Source organism: Ranitomeya variabilis, chromosome 4 (assembly GCF_051348905.1).
Source record: "Ranitomeya variabilis isolate aRanVar5 chromosome 4, aRanVar5.hap1, whole genome shotgun sequence".
In the NCBI taxonomy this organism is placed as follows: domain Eukaryota; kingdom Metazoa; phylum Chordata; class Amphibia; order Anura; family Dendrobatidae; genus Ranitomeya; species Ranitomeya variabilis.
Genome location: NC_135235.1, coordinates 578053452 through 578078230, shown reverse-complemented (window position 1 = coordinate 578078230; position 24779 = coordinate 578053452). Strand labels below are relative to the sequence as shown.

At 41.0% G+C, this 24779-nt stretch overlaps 1 protein-coding gene across 8 annotated transcripts in view; it reads left to right on the top strand.

Moving 5' to 3' along the window:
* The window catches only part of KCNQ2 (potassium voltage-gated channel subfamily Q member 2), an 86133-nt gene that overhangs the window by 30791 nt on the left and 30563 nt on the right, over positions 1–24779 (top strand). For 4 of the 8 annotated variants that reach the window (XM_077252931.1, XM_077252926.1, XM_077252930.1 and 1 more), the window contains exons 5-11: positions 2245–2373; positions 6490–6600; positions 6941–7036; positions 9320–9414; positions 10213–10236; positions 12089–12157; positions 22918–22947. In XM_077252931.1, the coding sequence (XP_077109046.1) occupies positions 2245–2373; positions 6490–6600; positions 6941–7036; positions 9320–9414; positions 10213–10236; positions 12089–12157; positions 22918–22947 (554 nt within the window). The remainder of the gene's footprint in view (positions 1–2244; positions 2374–6489; positions 6601–6940; positions 7037–9319; positions 9415–10212; positions 10237–12088; positions 12158–22917; positions 22948–24779) is intronic. The other 4 variants (XM_077252933.1, XM_077252932.1, XM_077252927.1 and 1 more) reach the window with 2 other exon arrangements.

Here is a 24779-nt window from a genome sequence, read left to right as displayed (position 1 = left end):
CGATGCGTTAGAATCGGGCCACCATCTAGTATACCTATAAAGAGAAAAATCACACAAACTGGACATTTTACAGTGGCCTCTTAATTTTTGCCAGAGCTGTATGTATATATATATATATATATATATATATATATATATATATATATAATTTTTCTATTTTTCTGACTATAAGATGCACCCCAGGTTTAGACAGCAGAAAATAGGAAAAACATTTTCCTGATAATTAAAACTTTGCTGTAAAATGGAGGGGTCAATATCACTTAGTTTAATGTGCTTGGGTAGAATAGGGAAGTAATAAATCTGTTATTAGTGTCTCCCTGCATTGTGTGTATTTTACATACATCTCTGCTACATATGCACACTGCATGCACATATAGATACAGTCTACTACAGATGCAAATATAAACACAGCTCTGCTGCATGCACATATAGACACACACAGCTCTGCTACATGTACACTACATACACATACAGACACACACAGCACTGCTACATGTACACTACATACACATACAGACACACACAGCACTGCTACATGCACATATAGACACATACAGGTCTGCTACACGCACATATAGGCACACAGCTCTGCTACATGCACATATAGACACATACAGCTCTGCTACATGCACATATAGGCACACAGCTCTGCTACGTGCACATATAGACACACAGCTCTGCTATATGCACATATAGACACACACAGCTCTGCTACATGCAGATATAAACACACACAGCCCAGCTACATGCACATATAGGCACACACAGCTCTGCTACATGCACATATAGACTTGCACAGCTCTGCTTCATGCACATATAGACACACTGCTTTGCTACATACAGATACAGACACACAGCTCTGCTACATGCACATATACACACAGCCTGCTACATGCACATATAGTCAGGCTGATCTGCTACATGCACAAATAGATACACACTGCTCTGCTACATGAACACTACATGCACATGTAGACACACAGCTCTGGTACCTACACATATAAACACACAGAACTCTGCTACATTCAGCTATAGACACATACAGCTCTGCGACATGCACACTACGTGCAGATATAGACACAGCTCTGCTACATGCACATATAGACGCACAGCTCTGCTACATGCACATATAGACGCACAGCTCTGCTACATGCACATATAGACGCACAGCTCTGCTACATGCACATATAAATATATAAGCAAGAGGAACAAGAGTAATCAGGTACAGTTAATAGATGTCAATTTTATTGAAAGTTCAAAAACCTAATAATTACAAATCAAATCGACTGACACCCCATCCGGGGTCTTTATTCTTCTGCCTGTGGTAAGTCCTCTCGTTGTAGAACTGTGTTTGGATGCAGTGACATCCCTTGTGAGAGAGAGGATCCTATCCTAGTTCTGTGATGCACCTTTGCACAAGCACTTTAAATGAATATGGATCTATCTGCACAATCGGGCAGTTGCAATGAGTGACCCTTTTACCCTTCTGTCTCTTTTTTCTGTATTTTGTTTCATTTTTTATTGATTAATTTGTGGTCATTTGTGATTATTAGGTTTTTGAACTTTCAATAAAATTGACATCTATTAACTTTACCTGATTACTCTTGTTCCTCTTGCTTATATATTGATTTTTGAGTGGGTACTCATTTTTGGTTTTTCTGATGGGCTACTCATAGCCCGACCTTGAGACATAAATATGTCACTGAGGTATGTGTATCTATGCACATATAAATGCACACAGCACTGCTACATGCAAACTACATGCATATATAGACACGCACTATACATTACTACATCTTGCAGTTCCTGATCATCATCTGAACAGATCCTACACAAGTGTCGTAAATATCCTATAACCCGTCCTACCTCATATTTACTAATTACCGTACCTTTGGGGACTGTACATCCCCACCCAGTGTATCTATAATCTCAAATATTGAAAATATGACTCCCTATAGAAGTCTACAATCAAGTAGTTCATAATTAGGTGAGAGAAAGTTTTTTCCCCTACAATAAAAAAAAAAAATCACCGAATTTAGAGTTATCCTGCGTTATATTCATTTCTGGGAAATCTAGGTGATAAGCAGTACCAGTACTGCACCATGTTGTAGCTGACACCAGACAGAACTGATCACAGAGAGTAATAGCTTGCATTATGCTGTACAATAAGTGGAGATTGCAGAGACTTTATTTTGCAGGATCCCTTTAAGGAGAATATTTCTGACTAACTGATTTTACTTTTAGGAACTGATAACAGCCTGGTACATCGGCTTCCTGTGCCTCATCTTGGCATCGTTCCTGGTATATCTGGCAGAGAAAGAAGCAAACAGTGAAATGTTTGATACTTATGCCGACGCCTTGTGGTGGGGACTGGTGAGTGTCTGAGTTCTGAAACTGGCACCATCTGCAGGGCACATTGAAGAATCGTGGGAAACTTTCAGGAAATTCTCCTTTCTTTATTATTCTTTATATGTAGCTAGATACAGTCCAGTATTAAGTGTTCACATTCACCAGCCATATTGAGAAGTCTGTCTCTTACCTCCATCTCATCAGACACCCTGATGGTCACCTTATCCAGCCTGGCTGATAACAGTGATCACTTCTGATTAATGCCAAGAACGCTTGTCACTAAATCAAAAGTGGCCAGTTTTTATTCGTCCAGCTCCCCTGTTTGTTTGTTTTTTAATGCCGCCATACGGTTCCAGAGACTTGGGTCTTTTTTATTTAGCGTTATTTCTATGGACTTTACAAGGGGACGGGGTCACAGGATCCTCTGGGGTGGGTCTTTAGGCTGCTCTGCATTGTTAACTTTGGGAGCTACACCCCCTTGGTAAAAACCATAAAAAATAGTAGTAAAGAAAAATGCCCAAATCTCTCTACTGTATGGTGGATTTAAAAAACAACCAAAAGAAAAACAAGTAAAAATGTAATACTTAGGAAATGAATAGGAATAAAATAATAGCAAAAACTGGCCTCTTATAACAGGTTTTCTTTAAGTACTAAGTCTCTGATCTCAGATATCTTACCTGTTAATTATGAAAAATTGATGTAAAATGCCAAAAGTATGAGAAGCAGCTTCACTGCTCTGAAGGAACAAGCACTTCATCAATATTTGACGATGAAGTGAAATCGCTCCTTCCAAGAATAATGCTGTAATAAGCAGTAAAGAGATACTCAAGTCTGATATAAAGGTTCTCCAACCTGTGCACGTCCTTATGTATTACAGTAGATATATTCTTGTACATAGGGGGCAGTATTATAGTAGTTATATTACTGTACATAGGGACAGCATTATAGTGAAAATAATGGCATATCCAGCAAAAGGATCCTTAAAAATTCAGAAGTTTATTGTAAATCCATAAAATCCAAGCCATTATCTTTAGCCATATTCTTGTATATATAAGACAGTATTATGGTAGTTAAATTAGATTACTGAAGAAATGTTGACATCTCACTATATTAAAGCTCCAAGGCTACATGTATATAGAATTTCTGGCCACCTTTTCCCAATGCTGACTTTGGTCTATATCTCCTGTTACACAGCAATACTGTTATTGTGAATAGTTAAGCAAGTTGAAGATTAAATGATCTCTAAAAGGCCGAAAGATAAAGATGTCACATTTCCTTTGTTTTTTTTTTAGAAAAAAAATATATTTACCATTTTAAAACTTAGAAAACGTAAAATGAGCCATTGGAAAAGTTTAGGCACCCTTGGAGATTTGAGTGCTCAGATAACTTTGACCAAGGTTTCAGGCCTTAATTAGCCTGTTAGGGTTATGGCTTGTTCACTATCACCTTTAGGAATAGCCAGTTGATGAAAATTTCCCAGCTTTATAAAAACCCAGCCTCCTCTAACCTTGTGCAAAAAAACAGCAGCCATGTGTTCTTCTAAGCAGCTGCCTAGCACTCTGAAAATGAAAATGGTGGAGGCCCACAAAGCAGGAGAAGGCTATAAGAAGATAGCAAAGCGTTTTCAAGTTGCCCTTTCCTCAGTTTGAAATGTAATTAATAAATGGCAGTTAACAGGAACAGTGGATTTCAAGATAAGGTCTGGAAGACCAAGCAATATTTCAATGAGAGCTGCTTATAGGATTGCTAGAGAGGCAATTCAGAACCCTGCTTGACTGCACAAGACCTTCAGAAAGATTTAGCAGACACTGGGGCTGTGGTTCATTGTTCTACTGTTCAGAGACACGTGCACAAATATGGCCTTTACAGAAGACTCATCAGAATAAAACCTCTCCTGCATCCTCACCAAAAAAGTCAGCATCAGAAGCATGCAAAATAACATCTAAACAAGCCTGATGCATTTTGGAAACAAGTCCTGTGGACTGATGAGATTAAGATAGAACTCTTATGATCAAAGTTAAGTGTGGAGAAAAAAGGGCACAGAATTTCAGGAAGAGAACATCTCACTAACCATTAAGCATGTGAGTGGATCAATCATACTTTGGGGTTGTGTTGCACCCAATGGCACGGGGAACATTTCACGGGTAGAGGGAAGAATGGTTTCAATGAAATTTCAACAAATTCTTTATGCAAATATAACACCATCTGTAAAAAAATGAAGATGAAAAGATGATGGCTTCTGCAAATGGTTAATGATCCTAAACACAAGACAAAATTCACAATAGACAACCTCAAAAGGCGCAAGCTGAAGGTTTTACAATGGCCCTCATAGTCCCCTGATCTGAACATCATTGAAAATCTGTGGCTAGACCTCAAAAAAGCAGTGCATGTAAGATGACCTAGGAATTTCACAGGACTGGAAGAATTTTCCAAGGAAGAATGGATGAAAGTCCCTCTAACAAGAATTGAAAGACTCTTGGCTGGCTACAACCTGTGATACTTTCAAAAGGGGGTGCTACTTGGTACTAACCATGCAGGGTGCCCGAACTTTTGCATCTGCTTTTTTTTAAAATGAAAAAATTACAATATACCGTATATATTTTTTTGCGTCATCTTTAACTTTAGCTTGTTCAGAGATAATTTCATCTTCAACTTGCTTAACTGTTCACAATAACAGTAATTTTGACCACGGGTGCCCAAACTTTTACATGCCACTGTATATTGTTTGGATTGCATTACAATAAAATGTGAACATTTTTTTTTCTTCTATTGAAATGCCAAGTGCCTTTTTTAATTTCACAGAATTTTTTGTGTGGTTGACAAACCATGAGCTGTCTCAGCCTTCTGATTGGTCAGTGCCTATTTTGATGGAAATCCCATTAGGAACCGCTCAAAGTTCCCATGTTTTTTTTTTTTTAAATCTAAAGTGGAAAAATATGCTATTCATAGAGATGCATAGGAGGAGTCTTACAAGCAATTTTTTTATAGCCATTTTTTGGAGTGTACCCGTTTGAAAATATTCCGAGTCCACATGCCCTAAGGTCCCGATTCATGAAGACTGGTGTTTTGTGTGCCAGTGTAAATGAAGAGAGCGCTGGAGTAAGAGCGCCAATTTTATTAACAGGCTTATGATACTTTAATGAATTTGGCGCATTTTTCACTTTTTGTGCGCCAACACAAAACTGGTAATAACTGGCGTACATTTTTCATTTACTTTTTTTGGCATAAATTATTTATAAATTTGTTGGCCATGCTCATCAATCCCCAGGACTTTGGAAAAATGGCAAAAGCCTCCTATTTTTTTCTGCCAAGAGAAGCAGAAAAAATGGTAAAAACTTTTTGATGAATCGGGGGCCTAAGTGGTTTCCTGTAATAGTGGACGACCATTATTTCTATTAAATGTGCTTGCCCTTTGGAGAGATGAAGTGCATGTGCTTGTCATGTTCTGCTTTACTCCAGATTTACTTACAGAAAGACACACATCCTGGTCATATTTCCTTTTCTTCATTAATCGTCTTAAATCATCATATATCAGAAAATGGCATGTATGGCAATTCACTATCACAACAGATTTGTGGAAGCAATTGGCTCATAAGGTCCCTGTTTAGGACTGATGACATCTTGTATCTGCTGATTGAATCACATGGTACTTAATAGTTTATTCCCATCTTCATAGATGGTTAGTGTTTGCAAAGACAAGCAATTTTACAATTTTCAGCTTATTAATCTTTGCATCCTTTCGTGAAATATTATCAGTTTTGTTTACTGCTCGTTGCCTAGGAGACTGACCACTGCTGCTGTCTAGCTTGTAAGCTTGTGCTGCAGGTGACCTGGATTAGGCTGTAATAAGGTGCTCCAGCAATCCTGGGCAGCTTCAAATTAGTGTTTACAAGCTCTATAGAGTAGAGCTTGTAAGCACTTTGCGTGTTCTGCTGTCCAGCAGCTGTGGTCTGTCTCCAAGGCAACAAACTGTAAACAAAACCAAAAAGTTAATATTTCATGAACAGGTGCACATTTTAATAACCAGGAAATTGCAAAAGTGTTTTTTTTACAATACCCATTTATGAAGATTGGAAGAACCCTTTAACTCCTGATCCACAGATAGTGATTAACCTGTAGAGCTTTTCTTGTCTCTTTCAGATTACTCTGACCACCATCGGTTATGGAGATAAGTATCCACAAACCTGGAACGGTCGTCTCCTCGCTGCCACCTTCACCCTTATCGGGGTCTCGTTCTTTGCCCTTCCTGCTGTAAGTACATGGATCTTAATGGTGTTGTCTAGTTTAGGAAGCCGAATTTCAAATACCCTATTGGAGGGTGGGATGTTGCCCCTTTTTAAGCAGTAAGCCCTTACAAGCACCCTCCTTTCACTCTGGATTCCCATGGATGACACATACAAAAGTGTATATATATATGGGCGCCATGTAATACTTTATGTCCCCTATGGGGGTGCTGCAGCAAAATTGCACACCTGATTCCAGGTTCTTCCATAGATCTCAGTTGATCTCTAGTGGTCACATAAATGGGATTTCCACACTACAAAGGTATAAACTTGTTGTATGGCATCGGCCTGTAATGTCATCTTTTCAGGGGATCCTCGGATCTGGATTTGCCCTGAAAGTCCAAGAACAGCACAGACAGAAGCACTTTGAGAAGCGGCGTAATCCTGCGGCCGGACTGATTCAGGTAACGGATGACTGTCCTCGGTTCCCCTGGTCCCAGCGCTGGGACCAGTTTTAGATCCTGCGTGGGAGGTGTAATCTCTGCATCATAAATATGCCCATTGTTGTCAAAGCACAGACGTCATCCTGTGCGGCAGCCAGCTCCGGCGCGGGAACAGATGGCACCAAGGGAGTTTTTAGGGAAAGGTGAGGAATAACTAAATGCAGAAAACATCCACATGTAAATCTCTCCTGAGTGCGGAAAAGCTTAGAAACCGAGGCAGAGCGATAATTGGACAAGCTGTTTCTCTATAGCTATTCTGGAACCACAAATCCCAGCAAGTTGTGAGATGACGAATTTGGTGCCAGAGAAGAAAAAAAATCTGTTATGTTGGATCCTTGTGTTTTTCTAGATTTTCTGTTCACTAATGCATTATAGTTTCCATCTATTGGCAGCAAGCAGAGATGATGGGGTATCCCTGACAGTCACCTGTGTAGAACTCATCAAAATCATCAGCCCCTATTAAAATGAATGGTCGGTGGTCGACCATAAGGAATCCAGTTGTTGAAAATTTATCCAACCTCCTTCTCTACTTTGCATGTAATTTTATTCCCTTTTTGCTTGCTGTCAGGGAATGGAAATATTATTTTTGTTGGTTAAAATGTATTGAGCTGTCAGACTGGAATCCAGACCCAAAGAGAAATTTGGAGACATACCTAGTCTGATACATTGTAACAAACCTGCATAAACTGGGAAATGCTTGGGAAATAAAATCCCCACTTTTACTCTTGCATTACTGTTGAACCCTACAGGAATGGCCTTACCACATGGTACTAGGACGAGTTAGATCTGCCAGATTGGGAGCTGCTCCTGCTCTCTGTCCTGGCTCATACAGGGGGTTTAGTAGGGACCCCCCCCCCCCCTTTATGACATCCACTGACTCTAATATAATTCAGATCTGGGTGGTCTCTCTACTGGAGTCCAGCGGACAGTGTGCCATCCCACTAGTTGCCCAGAAGGTCAGGTTGTGGCTGAGGTGTCTCCTCTGATCCAGCTATGGGTCTCAAGGACCCTACTTAGTACCACTGCTTGCCCTTCATGGGTTTTGATTGTGCGGTTGTTTACAAGAGCCCTGGTACCTTCGGGGGGGGACCACACGACACGGCCTCCTGACTGTCTCCTGACTTTATTGAGGATGTACAGACATGTTCACCACTAATTTTGGTGTTATCAAAATGTCTGACTGATCACAATGTGGCCAATGCAGTCCAAAGTCTTTGTCAGTCTTTTCTGAAGCCCTTCAGGCACTCTGAATGTTTACTGATGTCTCTGAGAGTTCGATCACACTTAGGGAAGAGTCAGACGGCCGTATATCTCGGATGAGGATCGCAACACAATGCTCGGACTGGCAGTCGGTTCTCACAACTGGACTTTTGCATAGAAATACATGCTGTCCTGTCAGGAGAGCCAACGACCAGTCCAAGCACTGCGTTGCCGCATGACTCTTCCCTTAATTACAGCTACCCTACAAAATTCGGAACACTTAATCCCTGCTTGGGTTTGCCTGGCAATACCCCAGATGCCCAGCACCGTGCCAAGCAGCCATTTTAGATACGGTTTTACTAACCCCCTTCCTTTTTGTGAAATAGTTTGCAGGATGTTCCTGATCTTTAAATTGTTGGCAAGTATGAACCCATTGCCACCCATGATCCATCAGGTTCGCGATACACCGTGTCCTACTTCAGCCGCCTCTCTGTACCTTGACTTTTTGGCGTCACTTTCAGGCTCCATGGCTGATGGCTGTCTCTGTAACAGACCTCTTTGTGGTCTCTCTGTTTGCCAGGTGCCTCAACGCGTCCATGTTTGGCACCAACTTAAAAACGCACCTACTGTCTCCAGGGTTACCGCTACTTTCCTCACAGTCACGTCAGCAGAAAGCTTATAGCACATCGCCCTCGCTGACTGACACCTACTCCTCCTGCAACCTGGCATCCAGGAAAAGCACTGGCAGGATCTGGCGGTGCTGCCACGCGTGCAAAAACCCAACATGCTTCACTATTACACATAAAATTGCTTGTACAGGGGCAGGGAAGGATACTTGTGGTCCTCCTCCCTTACAGATGGGACAACCACTTCAGTGGCGACTTCTCTGCTGGAACATGGACCCCAGGAGTTACATTCCCCCTATAAATAGTTAACGAGACTGTTGATACATTAACCCTAAGCTGACTGTCTCTATGACAAGTGTATCCTTGCCCAAAATGACATGTCTGACACAGATAAGTAAGCCTACTTTACTTTTTTTAGGCGTCTTGGAGATTCTACGCCACAAATCTATCTCGCATGGACCTGCACTCCACGTGGCATTACTATGAGCGCACCGTTGCCGTGCCAATGTACAGGTAGAGGTTCTAGCCGTTTGTCGCTCCCCCCAAACAAGGCTCATTTCCCCTCCCCACCCACATGTTATGAGCATCTTTGGGTTTGATTTTCATTTATATTTCACATTTTTGTATCTTTATGATTTTGTTGAGATTATTAATTTTATTCTTCTCTTTGTTGTTTTTTTTTTTGTGCAGTTTGTTTAATTTATTTATTTTTTTCTCATTTGACCCCCTCACCACATCCATTGTCAGTAGATTTTTGTTGTGTCATGTGAACGTATGAAGACGGCTCATGCATCAGAAGATACTAGGTAACTCTTCACCGTGTTCTGGGGTATGGGTGTGGGTAAAATCTGAAACAGGAGACTGACACATCATGGCGGGAATTGAAAATTCATGTGTGCAGGACTACATGTTCCAGAAATTTCCAGCATGGCCATAAATACTGCCCGTGAAAGGACGAATCTGTGGACTTTGGTCAAAAATAGATGTAGCGCTGTCCAATTTTTGACAAATTGATCAGTCTTCTATAGGAAAGAAATTAGCAGTACCTTACACAAGCAGGTTATTAATATGAAAACTTGATCCTATTGGTCAAGGTATTGGGGAGTCTTTAGTTATTTTACAAAATTATGAAAGCGTACAGTATTCTTATATTATATAGTTGCCGTCCATACAGTGTGAATATAGCGCCACATACACGCTGGTAATCACTGAAGTGTTTCGCCCTCATATGATCCCTCCTTGGTTCTAGCACACCCGCAAAATTCTTGATCTTTTTTGCTTTTCTTCCCTTCTTTGCTGTTCGACGAGCAGCTCTCAAACATACGGCGCATCCAGGTATGGCACAGATATATATGTGGAGCGTCCTGTCTTCCACCCTTTCCCTGGCGTTGTGCTGTTGGCTTGCCATTTTAGCTGTGGTTTGTGTGCCCCCCAGTGACTGTGAAATCTCTGTGACCATTTTGTGGTGACCTGTGTATGCATAAAAAAATGTTTTTGGTGATTTTCACGAGAATGAGGGATAAATTTTATATAATGTTTAAAATACATTTTTTCCTACCATGAAGGTGCCAGGTTGTGCCATATGAGGGCACATCCTAATGCCCCCTAAGGTAATAAGATGTGCTGGTTCAGGCGCCAGTATAGCTACATTAGTGCTGTTTTCTAGACTAAACCATTATTCACTTTCGCCATACTATATGCCAATGGGGAAGAGTTCACCTTTTTAGGCAGAACCTGGCATTCTTCTCTAGTTCAGTCAATTTTTGTTGTGTCTACATCAGTCATGAGATATCTTGTGATTGTACAGTATTTTTGCCCATTTGTTACTTTGTGTTTGTGGCTTGCAGTTTGTCTTTCCATAATAAAGCCCCTTTAGGTGGCAGAACTGTCACACCATTGCATTTCAGTTGACATTTTTGGGTGGGGAGAGTCAATGAAGGAATAACTTAACATAGTGGAACAAAAAATGTAGACAATGAAAACTCAACATCCCAAGGTATGGCGATGTGATGTATTGGTAGCAGTAGACCTGGATAAGTTGGTCAATGTGTCAGTCTGTTCATCGGCATTGAGTTGAATTAATCTGAGATGGAACAACTGAACAAGCACATTTTTTTTTTTTGTCTTGTGTGACTGAACAATGTCCTCAGCCCCGGTCAGAAGTCTTGAGTACGGACTGCGATGCATGAACTAGCAATTGGTGTCCTGACTCAAACTTGACAGCTAGTTCGGGACAGTAGACCATTGGCCAGTCTGTACATTGCGGTCTATACATGGACCTTGTTTCATGGATATCTGAATTTAGTCTAGCCCCAAGAGTCAACTGTGATAGATCTAGGATAACTAGCACATCCTTTATACTCTAAACTGAGGTTGGTGGATGTCAACATGTTTAGTATTCGACGTGGAGCAAACCTCATATGTTGATGGACCAAACTTTGGAATGATCTACTCTTATCCCATGACCTCTGGTTAATTACTCTAGGCCTTTTCCAATTGGAGACCATGCAGTCTGGTTCTTTTAGTCAATTTTGATGTCTGACCATCCCTATTGCCACTCACATTGTTACACATTGGAATAGAAGCCCTCAACTATTGGGGACTTGGATACCCTGAGAGAAGCTTCTAATTCTAGTCATCAAACATTCTGGGATCCGATTGTGCTGTCTCTTCCCAATGTACTAAAGTGTTAGACATTAAAGATGAATCAGCGGGTTGTAGAAGCCAAAGGGCATAACTTAGAAGTCTTGTTCCCTAAACATAAGGAATTTTCTATGGGATATCCTAATTCATTCTCTTTGACATGTTCAAAATTTGTTACAGAGGAAGCCTCCAGTCTTCATGATCAGATTTTATGATGTTCACCATCTACTCCATTCGGTGAATTACCCCGTGGCTTCCCAGCTGGTGACCCATAGCCAGATTGCCGCTCTAGCTTTGTTCATTCCTACTGGCCTTCTTTTGGAATTGTTCATAAAACATTTTGAAAAACATTTATTGAGATTTTATTGTTAGTATTAATCAGTTGGATTAATATGAGTCTTTGGAAACATCTCTATTCGGGCAAGGTCAAAACAAACTAAAAAAGAACAAAGCCAAACATGTTTTTAAATAAAATAACAGAGGGAATAAAACTTTTGGATTATAATACATTATTGATATCCTATCTTCTATATCCCTTCTTTAGGTTGATCCCACCACTTAATCAACTGGACCTTCTAAGGAACCTGAAGAGCAAATCGGGACTTACATTCAGGTCAGATGTGCCAGGGGGAGTTTTCGTGGAGTTGGTCAATGAACCTAATTATTATTTTTTACAATGCTTGATAAATTTAATGAGGGGTCTGAGTTATGTGGCACTTTGGACACCCCCAATCATGGTCATGTCTAACCAGTTGTGCCCACTCTCGGATACCTTTCATGCAATGATTGTGTATCTATATCAGGGTCATGTAATGCAGTAAAAAGTCGCCGCATTGTGACATTACAAACTGGTTGCCATCATCTAGCATTGCATTGCGTCCGTCTACATGTGCTTTATGATGCCAGAGTCAATCATTCAACCAAGTCAATGGATTTAGTGCCTGGCCATATATTAAGCTGACCTAATTTAAGGGAATGTAGTGTCAGAAAATTACCTAGTGTTTAAATCAGGTTTTTAACTCTTACATGTATATTTTTAATTTTTTATCATGATTTGTATTAAAAAAAAATTAACAGATTTCACACTGGCTACATGTACATTAGCAGCAGAAGTAGTCGGACTCTGACCCTATCTTTTATATTGGTCCATACAGTGAACGGGTGCAAAGGTCTTTGTGAAAGGAGGGGGAGTAGGATCAGCCATTGTGATCATTTGATCCTTTTTTTTACTAACTGTGTGTAGAGATGTAATTTGTAATCCTGCCTCTGATGATAAGAGTCTGCTGAAAACTCTTCCTCAAAGGATAGAAAGTATGGGTCTAAAAAAGCTCCAATGATCAGCATGAAAATTGCAACATTACTAATTTTATGTTTTACTACAGATCATGATACGAAAAAATAAATAAATATTGCTAAGTTAAAAAAATAAATAAATAAATTTAATACAAAAAAATGTGATGTACACGGTAGATCATTTTCTGACGACATATTCCCATAAACATAGATTGGGTCATCCTTCAAAATCTTGATGTGTAGGACCCTTCTGGTCAGTTCTCACCGTTCTTGTGCCAAAATAGAATTTATTTGGGGGAAGGAGGGGCAAGAGGGGTCTCTAACAAGTTTTTTATTGTTCTGCTTGATAGTTGATTCCAAACTCTTGCGTGACGCTAATAAAACACATATGCCCAATACGGGTGTATGGGGATATCAGTTTTTCATTAATTAATGGAGAAAATGGCGCATAGGTGGCCACCTCCTTATTCCATGATAACGCTCCAGGGCCCCTTTTTCGATAATTTTTTATATATATATATATATATATATATATATATATATATATATATATATATATATATATACATACACTCACTGGCCACTTTATTAGGTACACCTGTCCAACTTCTTGTTAACACTTAATTTCTAATCAGCCAATCACATGGCGGCAACTCAGTGCATTTAGGCATGTAGACATGGTCAAGACAATCTCCTGCAGTTCAAACCGAGCATCAGTATGGGGAAGAAAGGTGATTTGAGGGCCTTTGAACGTGGCATGGTTGTTGGTGCCAGAAGGGCTGGTCTGAGTATTTCAGAAACTGCTGATCTACTGGGATTTTCACGCACAACCATCTCTAGGGTTTACAGAGAATGGTCCGAAAAAGAAAAAAAATCCAGTGAGCGGCAGTTCTGTGGGCGGAAATGCCTTGTTGATGCCAGAGGTCAGAGGAGAATGGGCAGACTGGTTCGAGCTGATAGAAAGGCAACAGTGACTCAAATCGCCACCCGTTACAACCAAGGTAGGCCTAAGAGCATCTCTGAACGCACAGTGCGTCGAACTTTGAGGCAGATGGGCTACAGCAGCAGAAGACCACACCGGGTACCACTCCTTTCAGCTAAGAACAGGAAACTGAGGCTACAATTTGTACAAGCTCATCGAAATTGGACAGTAGAAGATTGGAAAAACGTTGCTTGGTCTGATGAGTCTCGATTTCTGCTGCGACATTCGGATGGTAGGGTCAGAATTTGGCGTAAACAACATGAAAGCATGGATCCATCCTGCCTTGTATGGAGCATCTTTGGGATGTGCAGCCGACAAATCTGCGGCAACTGTGTGATGCCATCATGTCAATATGGACCAAAATCTCTGAGGAATGCTTCCAGCACCTTGTTGAATCTATGCCACGAAGAATTGAGGCAGTTCTGAAGGCAAAAGGGGGTCCAACCCGTTACTAGCATGGTGTACCTAATAAAGTGGCCGGTGAGTGTATATATATATAGTATATCTATTAAATGTCCCTGATGGGTCCCCTGACCCATATTTTTATCAGTTTTTCGCATGCTAGTTTCACCGTTTATTGCCAAGGGACATCAGATGATGGCAGGAATCACCTCAGATTTTCGGGCCGCAATGAAGCCATGTGTGGGAATCCAGCGTAACCAATTAAGGGCTGTGACGTGATTTACAATGTACCAACAAATACTATAATGAAGAAGATCTGGGGTATAAATATTAATTCATGATGAAATATTCAGCAAGAACCTTCCCGGATTTGCTTTTGATGTTCTGTATCCAGGCTCCATCAAACCGATAATTTTTTTTTGGGTGAATTATTTACTGGGTGACACAGGGTCAGTTATAGCCTTTTTTTTAAAGTAATCACGTCCAAGTTTGTGTTCAGCTTCCGAGGTGATCAGTATGCGGTTTCCATGGCTACAGGCTAGTGCGGTTACCATGCCGACGTCTCCCTCTCCTCCTGTGACTCATCGCATCCTCGCATTCCATGCATGCGAGGAGAACGGCACCGTGACTCCCCGATGACTGAGGAAAGCACAGTTATGGGGGCCACGCTCACCCCACTCTATTGTGTCCATAGTTGTCTTCTACCATTTAAAGCCCCCTCATTATCATTTGTCTGTAATATTGCAAGGCTGCCGAAAAAGTGGTTAATAAAATAAACCTATACGCACAATTTTTCTTTTTTTAGCAACTTTAGTTATATATATAATGCAGTGCTATGCAAAAGTTTTGGGCAGTTTTTGGTAAAGACTTTGCAAAGTAAGAATGCTTTCAAAAATAAAAGGGTTAATAGTTTACTGTTATAAAGGAACAAAATGCAAATAAAATTAATATTTGGTGTGACCGTCTTTTACCTTCAAACCAGAATCATAGCATAATTTCCTCTTGCACTTGCACACAGGTTTTGAACGAGCTTGGCAGGAGGTTGTTCCAAACATCTTGGAGAACTAACCACAGATCTTCTGTGGATGTCGCTTGTACAAATCCTTCAGGCTTCATGTAATCCCAGACAGACTGGATGATTGAGATCAGGGCTATGTGGGGTCGTATCATCATTTCCTGGACTTGTTCTTCTTTCCGCTGAAGATAGTTCTTAATGACATTGTCTACTTGTATTTCCGAGTGTTGATAACACCATTAGTCCTGATCAAATCCCCAACTCCAGTTCCAGGCTTGCCTGGAGCCTCCATCATGCTTCAATGTTCCTGCAGACACTTATTATTGTACCGCTCTCCAACCCTTCTGCGAATAAATTTCCTTCTGTTTGAGCCAAATATTTCACATTTTGACTCATCAGTCCAGAGCACCTGCTGCCATTTTTCGGCAAACCAGTTCTTTGGTTCTTATTTATAATTGAGTTGCTTGGCCTTGTTTCCATGTCGAAAGTTTGACTTTTCAGTTGCATTTCTTCAATGAAGACACCTTCTGGTCAAACGTCTCCAAACAGTAGATGGGTGTAACTGAGTCCCACTGGCTGCTGCCAGGTCTGAGCTGATGGCACTGCTGGACATCTTCCAATTTAGTAGGAAAGTGAGCATGTTGTGTCTTTCATCTGCTTCACTAAATTTCCTTGGTCGACCACTGGGTCTATGGTTCTCAACGTAGCCCATTTCTTGATGCTTCTTCAAAAGAACTGGAACAGCAAATCTTGAAACCCCAGTCCGCTTGGAAATCTTTCCCTGGGATAGACCTTGCTGGTGCAGTATAACTACCTTGTGTCTTGTTGCTGTGCTCAGTCTTGCCATAGTGTATGACCTGTGACAAGAAAGAAGAGCAAAGGGTCCTGGAAAGGAATATATGGCATTACATAACCCTGTTGTCAACATCTTCAAGGCTGTCTGGGTTTAAGAGAGCACTTGTCAGTGAAAGGCTGGGATCCATTAAAAGGGCTATACTATTAACAATTCTATTTTTGAAAGCATTCTTACATTCTAGCATTTTTCTCACACCTGCCTTAAACTTTTGCACAGTACTTTATATACTGTGTGTATACCTATATATTTTTTTTGTTTTATTTTTTTTTTCCGTTTTTGCTGACTTTGGACTAAGAGCTAATCTTTTCAATTTAAGAGTACCTCAACAAGTATAGCCCCAAATGGTCATATAACATTGCTGAACTAGCTCCAGCATGGCACCATAGATGTATATAGTGATCTGCATACAGGGAAACAGGGAACAGAGTGAAAGAGTATTTTTCTCCTGTGTTTTATTGTATGGACTTGTCACTACGTATGTGCAGGGCAGATAGCGAGATCTCCAAATCCCCCAGGGCTGTAGCAGGTGATGTCTGAGCTACTCTGTATTCAGATCGCTTACATGGGCATTAATGCATAGATGTTTAGCATTTCATGGGACAGTGTCAAAAAAGGTAGAATTTATGATAATATGCCCCCAAAAGAGTAAGTTGGCTACATTCTGGATAGGATGGGTATGGGTCTTAAAATGCCTCTTATTTGTTTGTCAGATATTTTAAAACATAAATAAATAATTATTAATTTATATTACTAACTGGTGCTTCTCACAAAATTAGAATATCATCAAAAAGTTTATTTATTTCAGTTATTCAATACAAAAAGTGAAACTCATACATTATTTAGAGTGATTACAAACAGAGTGATCTATTTCAAGTGTTTATTTCTGTTAATGTTGATGATCTACCCTCACCTACTGTATTCTCACCCATCCCTTGTAGATTGTGAGCCTTCGCGGGCAGGGTCCTCTCTCCTACTGTACCAGTTATGACTTGTATTGTTCAAGATTATTGTACTTGTTTTTATTATGTATACCCCTCCGAGTCCTCACTTGTAAAGCGCCATGGAATAAATGGCGCTATAACAATAAATAATAATAATAATAATAATAATAATGATTATAGCTTACAGCCAATGAAAACCCAAGTCATTATCTTGGTAAATTAGAATACTTTATAACATCAGCTTGAAAAATGATTTTAAAATCCGAAATGTTGGCCTACTGAAATGTATGTTCAGTAAATGCACCCAATACATGGTCGGGCTCATTTTGCATCAATTACTGCATCAAAGCGGCGTGGCATGGAGGTGATCAGCCTGTGGCACTGCTGAGGTGTTATGGACCTACACCAGCAGATAACATGGCTCCCCAAACCATCACTGATTGTGGAAACTTCACACTAGACCTCAAGCAGCTTGGATTGTGGCCTCTCCACTCTTCCTCCAGACTCTGGGACCTTGATTTCCAAATTAAATGCAAAATTTTCTCTCATCTGAAAACAACACCTTGGACCACAGAGCAACAGTCCAGCTCTTTCTCTCCTTGGCCCAGGTAAGACGCTTCTGGCATTGTCTATTGGTCATGAGTGGCTTGACACAAGGAATGCGACACCTGTAGCCCATGTCCTGGATACGTCTGTGTGTGGTGGCTCTTGAAGCAATGACTCCAGCAGCAGTCCACTCCTTGTGAATCTCCCCCAAATTTTTGAATGGCCTTTTCTTAACAGTCCTTTCAGGCTGTTGTTATCCAAGTTGCTTGTGCACCTTTTTCTACCACACTTTTTCCTTCCACTCAACTTTCCATTAACCCCTTTCTGACATCGGACGTACTATCCCGTCGAGGTGGGGTGGGCCCGTATGACCACCGACGGGATAGTACGTCCAGCGCGATCGGCGGCGCTCACGGGGGGAGCGCGGCCGATCGCGGCCGGGTGTCAGCTGCATATCGCAGCTGACATCCGGCACTATGTGCCAGGAGCGGTCACGGACCGCTCCCGGCACATTAACCCCCGGCACACTGCGATCAAACATGATCGCGATGTGCCGGCGGTGCAGGGAAGCATCGCGCAGGGAGGGGGCTCCCTGCAGGCTTCCCTGAGCCCCCCGCAGCAACGCGATGTGATCGCGTTGCTGCGAGGGTCTTACCTCCCTCCCTGCCTGCTCCAGACCCGGATCCAAGATGGCCGCGGATCCGGGTCCTGCAGGGAGGGAGGTGGCTTCACAGAAACCTGCTCAGAGCAGGCACTGTGAAGCAGCCTGCACTTCTCTCAGATCGGTGATCTGTCAGAGTGCTATGCAAACTGGCAGATCACCGATCTGTATTGTCCCCCCCTGGGGCAAAGTAAAAAAGTTAAAAAAAAATTTTCCAAATGTGTAAAAAAAAAAAAAAAAAAATATTCCAAAATAATGAAAAAAAAAAATATATATATTATTCCCATAAATACATTTCTTTATCTAAATAAAAAAAAACAAAACAATAAAAGTACACATATTTAGTATCGCCGCGTCCGTAACGACCCGACCTATAAAACTGGCCCACTAGTTAACCCCTTCAGTAAACACCGTAAGAAAAAAAAAAAAAAACGAGGCAAAAAACAACGCTTTATTATCATACCGCCGAACAAAAAGTGGAATAACACGCGATCAAAAAGACAGATATAAATAACCATGGTACCGGTGAAAGCGTCATCTTGTCCCGCAAATAACGAGCCGCCATACAGCATGATCAGCAAAAAAAAAAAAAAGTTATAGTCCTGAAAATAAAGCGATGCAAAAATAATTATTTTTTCCATAAAATAGTTTTTATCGTATAAAAGCGCCAAAACATAAAAAAATAATATAAATGAGGTATCGCTGTAATCGTACTGACCCAAAGAATAAAACTGCTTTATCAATTTTACCAAACGCGGAACAGTATGAACGCCTCTCCCAAAAGAAATTCATGAATAGCTGGTTTTTGGTCATTCTGCCTCACAAAAATCGGAATAAAAAGCGATCAAAAAATGTGACGTGCCCAAAAAGTTACCAATAAAAACGTCAACTCGTCCCGCAAAAAACAAGACCTCACATGACTCTGTGGACCAAAATATGGAAAATTTATAGCTCTCAAAATGTGGTAACGCAAAAATATTTTTTGCAATAAAAAGCGTCTTTCAGTGTGTGACGGCTGCCAATCATAAAAATCCGCTAAAAAACTCGCTATAAAAGTAAATCAAACCCCCCTTCATCACCCCCTTAGTTAGGGAAAAATAAAAAAAATGTATTTATTTCCATTTTCCCATTAGGGTTAGGGTTAGGGCTAGGGTTGGGGCTAGGGTTAAGGCTACAGTTAGGGTTGGGACTAAAGTTAGGGTTAGGGTTGGGGCTAAAGTTACGGTTAGGGTTTAGATTACATTTACGGTTGGGAATAGGGTTGGGATTAGGGTTAGGGGTGTGTCAGGGTTAGAGGTGTGGTTAGGGTTACTGTTGGGATTAGGGTTAGGGGTGTGTTTGGATTAGGGTTTCAGTTATAATTGGGGGGTTTCCACTGTTTCGGCACATCAGGGGCTCTCCAAACGCGACATGGCGTCCGATCTCAATTCCAGCCAATTCTGCGTTGAAAAAGTAAAACAGTGCTCCTTCCCTTCCGAGCTCTCCCGTGTGCCCAAACAGGGGTTCCCCCCCACATATGGGTTATCAGCGCACTCAGGACAAATTGGACAACAAATTTTGGGGTCCAATTTCTCCTGTTACCCCTGGGAAAATACAAAACTGGGGGCTAAAAAAATATTTTTTGTGGGAAAATTTTTTTTTTTTATTTTCACGGCTCTGCGTTATAAACTGTAGTGAAACACTTGGGGGTTCAAAGTTCTTACAACACATCTAGATAAGTTCCTTGGGGGGTCTAGTTTTCAAAATGGGGTCACTTGTGCGGGGCTTCTACTGTTTAGGTACATTAGGGGCTCTGCAAATGCAATGTGACGCCTGCAGACCATTCCATCTAAGTCTGCATTCCAAATGGCGCTCCTTCCCTTCCGAGCCCTCCCATGCATCCAAACGGTGGTTCCCCCCACATATGGGGTATCAGCGCACTCAGGACAAATTGGACAACAACTTTTTGGGTCCAATTTCTCCTGTTACCCTCGGGAAAATACAAAACTGGGGGCTGAAAAATAATTTTTGTGGGAAAAAATTTTTGTTTTACTTTTACGGCTCTGCATTATAAACTTCTGTGAAGCCCTTGGTGGGTCAAAGCACTCACCACACATCTAGATAAGTTCCTTAGGGGGTCTACTTTCCAACATGGTGTCACTTGTGGGGGGTTTCTACTGTTTAGGTACATTAGGGGCTCTGCAAACGCAATGTGACGCCTGCAGACCATTCCATCTAAGTCTGCATTCCAAATGGCGCTCCTTCACTTCCGAGCCCTTCCATGCGTCCAAACGGTGGTTCCCCCCCACATATGGGGTATCAGCGCACTCAGGACAAATTGGACAACAAATTTTGGGGTCCAATTTCTCCTGCTACCCTCGGGAAAATACAAAACTGGGGGCTAAAAAAATAATTTTTGTGGGAAAAAATTTTTGTTTTATTTTTACGGCTCTGCATTATTAACTTCTGTGAAGCCCTTGGTGGGTCAAAGCGCTCAAAACACATCTAGATAAGTTCCTTAGGGGGTCTACTTTCCAAAATGGTGTCACTTGTGGGGGGTTTCAATGTTTAGGCACATCAGTGGCTCTCCAAACGCAACATGGCGTCCCATCTCAATTCCTGTCAATTTTGCATTGAAAAGTCAAACGGTGCTACTTCCCTTCCGAGCTCTCCCATGCGCCCAAACAGTGGTTTACCCCCACATATGGGGTATCAGCGTACTCAGGACAAATTGTACAACAACTTTTGGTGTCCTATTTCTTCTCTTACCCTTGGGAAAATATAAAATTGGGGGTGAAAAGATAATTTTTGTGAAAAAATATGATTTTTTATTTTTACGGTTCTGCATTATAAACTTCTGTGAAGCACTTGGTGGGTCAAAGTGCTCACCACACCTCTAGATAAGTTCCTTAGGGGGTCTACTTTCCAAAATGGTGTCACTTGTGGGGGGTTTCAATGTTTACGCACATCAGGGGCTCTCCAAACGCAACATGACGTCCCATCTCAATTCCTGTCAATTTTGCATTGAAAAGTCAAACGGCGCTCCTTCCCTTCCGAGGTCTCCCATGCGCCCAAACAGTGGTTTATCCCCACATATGGGGTATCAGCGTACTCAGGACAAATTGTACAACAACTTTTGGGGTCCATTTTCTCCTGTTACCCTTGGTAAAATAAAACAAATTGGAGCTGAAGTAAATTTTTTGTGAAAAAAAGTTAAATGTTCATTTTTATTTAAACATTCCAAAAATTCCTGTGAAGCATCAGAAGGGTTAATAAACTTCTTGAATATGGTTTTGAGCACCTTGAGGGGTGCAGTTTTTAGAATGGTGTCACACTTGGGTATTTTCTATCATATAGACCCCTCAAAATGACTTCAAATGAGATGTGGTCCCTAAAAAAAAATGGTGTTGTAAAAATGAGAAATTGCTGGTCAACTTTTAACCCTTATAACTCCCTAACAAAAAAAAAATTTTGGTTCCAAAATTGTGCTGATGTAAAGTAGACATGTGGGAAATGTTACTTATTAAGTATTTTGTGTGACATATCTCTGTGATTTAAGGGCATAAAAATTCAAAGTTGGAAAATTGCAAAATTTTCAAAATTTTCGCCAAATTTCCATTTTTTTTGCAAATAAACGCAGGTAATATCAAAGAAATTTTACCACTATCATGAAGTACAATATGTCACGAGAAAACAGTGTCAGAATCGCCAAGATCCGTTGAAGCGTTCCAGAGTTATAACCTCATAAAGGGACAGTGGTCAGAATTGTAAAAATTGGCCCGGTCATTAACGTGCAAACCACCCTTGGGGGTGAAGGGGTTAATATGCTTGGATACAGCACTCTGTGAGCAGCCAGCTTCTTTAGCAATGACCTTCTGTGGCTTACCCTCCTTGTGGAGTGTGTCAATGACTGTCTTCTGGACATCTGTCAAGTCAGTAGTCTTCCCCATGATTGTGGAGCTTACTGAAACAGACTAAGGGACCGTTTTAAACGCTTATGAAGCCTTTGCAGGTGTTTTTTGTTAATTATTCTAATTTACTGAGATAATGACTTTTGGGTTTTCATTGACTGTCAGAAATAAACACTTGAAATAGATCACTCTGTAATGACTCTATATAATTTGAGTTTCACTTTTTGTATTGAAGAACTGAAATAAATTAACTTTTTGATGATATTCTAATTTTGTGAGAAGCAGCTGTACGGTATATATAGTCACATATTTGTTTTAAAAAGATGCAGCAATCACCATTGCAGCTGTTTTTGCATTTTCTAAAAAGAGGCTCCAAACGTCCATCAGAATTATACTGATGTTTTCTTTTTTACATTTATGGGGTAAATGGCACAGCGCCCCCTTCTGACACAGTCAACATTACAGAATATTACAGTGATCATTAACATAAAGAAAAGAATTTAAAAAAATCTAGTTCTCTTTATTTATTATGAAATGGCAAAAGTGTCGCATTTTCTGGATATTGGTTTTGTTGTAATTATTTGTATTAAAAAGTTACAGTTCTCATTTCCGCTAGATTAGACATTTTTTGTACTTTCTCCTCATTCCTTTTCCCCCTCCTGCTGCCACGTCCCTCGTTTGCTTGTGTCTCGCTTGTGTCCCAGGCAGTTGGTAGCTGAGAATTAACAGAGAATGCGCCATTTTATCATTGCATTACGGCTAACATAATATTGCTTCTTGTTTTAAGGAAAGAGCAGCAGGCTGAGCCGCCACCCAGGTTGGTACCCAGACGTGTCATGTCGCCATACTATGCGTCCCTCTCATTCATGGTAACCCTTACTGATGCCCACCTGCCAGCTCCTGTGGCTACACCTCCTCCCCCATGGCTTCTCTGGTCCCATCCCACGTTACGTGTCCTCACTAACCGCTCACTGCACCCGTCATACAATAGCCAGAACAATTGGAAAGGGGTCTTTTCATTGGGATAAAAGTGGCAGTCTTGGGCTGGCATCATATTCTCCAACTATGAGTCCTTTCTACTATTGAGACCTCCTGGAAGACCTCTGTTGGGGGCATGAGAAGAATGTCGACATTGGGAGTGAGTGTTGCCTATAGTGGCCACTATTACTTCTTCCCCCGAACTCTAGAGCTATAGCATGCCTACTTGGCTCATAGATTTCGGCACTTTTGGGACTTGGGGCTTATTATCTATAGATTTAGTGAAAGCCTTTGCCCCCACTGCTTCTGAGATTGTCCTGATGTCCGGGTATGGTTTTCTATTCCTAACTAATTGACAGAGAGCAGATGACATCACAAGACGATTGCCGATGTCACCACTTCTTAACTTCTTAGTGACTAGACGTCTAATATTCAAAAACACCCTATATACATCCTATAGTAATATATTATTGAAAAGAATGGCGGCCACAGTAACAACCTTGTTTAGTAGGGAATTAAGAGGTGACATCTGCTTTATTCTGCATAGTGACTGCCTGTTCTGTAAGTGTCAGGTGTAGAGGTAACGCTTCCTGTGATCACTCCATAATGAACATTTATCACTCTAAAGTCATATCTATACTAACACCGGCTGGTCACCCTGCATGGACACCGCCATCCTCATGCTACATTGTGACATCTGCAGTTAGTTGGCAGCAGAAATGGTTGGGTAGAAATTAAGTAGAACATTTTAGTTTGTGGTGTGTAATACTTAGGTAGGCCTCTGGGTGGCGCCGTGAGTCAGAGAAGAGGTGTTGTCTTTCTGCAGTTGGTGCCTTCTATGGTGAAGCAGCAAGAACACAGTGTAACCGGCCGTGCCTCCTCCTTCTCTCATCTCCCTTCTCCTGACTTTTCAGTCAATATTTACTTTTTTCCTTCTATTCCTCTACAGTCTCTTCCTTTGTCCTCCCTCCTTATTTTCTCTCATTTTATTTCTTCTATCTTTTCTCACTCTGTTTTCTCTTCTTTTTTTTCCTTCCTCTTCTCCACTCTCATTTTCCATCTCCCACCTCCTTTTCTGCTCCTTTTTATTTTCTTTTTTAATCCTTCCTTCCTTCCTTCCTTCATCTTTCCTTCATCCTACCTTCCTTCCAGCCTTTATCCTTCCTTCCATCCTTCATCCTTCCTTCATTCTTCCATCCGTCATTCTTTCTCCATTCTTCCTTTCTTCCTTTATCCTTCCTTCCTCCAATCCTTCATTCTTCCTTCCTTCATCCATCCTTCTTTCATTTTTCCTTTCATCATCTTTCCTTCATCCTTCATCTTTCCATCCTTCATCCTTCCTTTCTTCATTCCTTCATTCTTCCTTCCGTCATCCTTCCTTCCGTCATTCTTCCTGTCTCCCCTTTTTCCTTTCTTCTCATTTCTCATCCTTTCCTTTTTTTCCTCATTTCTCTTCTTTCTTCTCTCAGTCCCCACTTAGCATTTAACTTGGCAATGAAGAGGTGTTATTTGGCTCTGTGTAGTCGAGAATGGCCGACATCCCTGGAGTATGCTTCTGTCGCTCTATACTGTCGCTGCCACGTGTGGTTATATTGCGGCAGGATTTTTTGGATTTACTATTATAGCATAACCTTATACCTATGGGTACACAGGTATCCCAAAACGTGATTT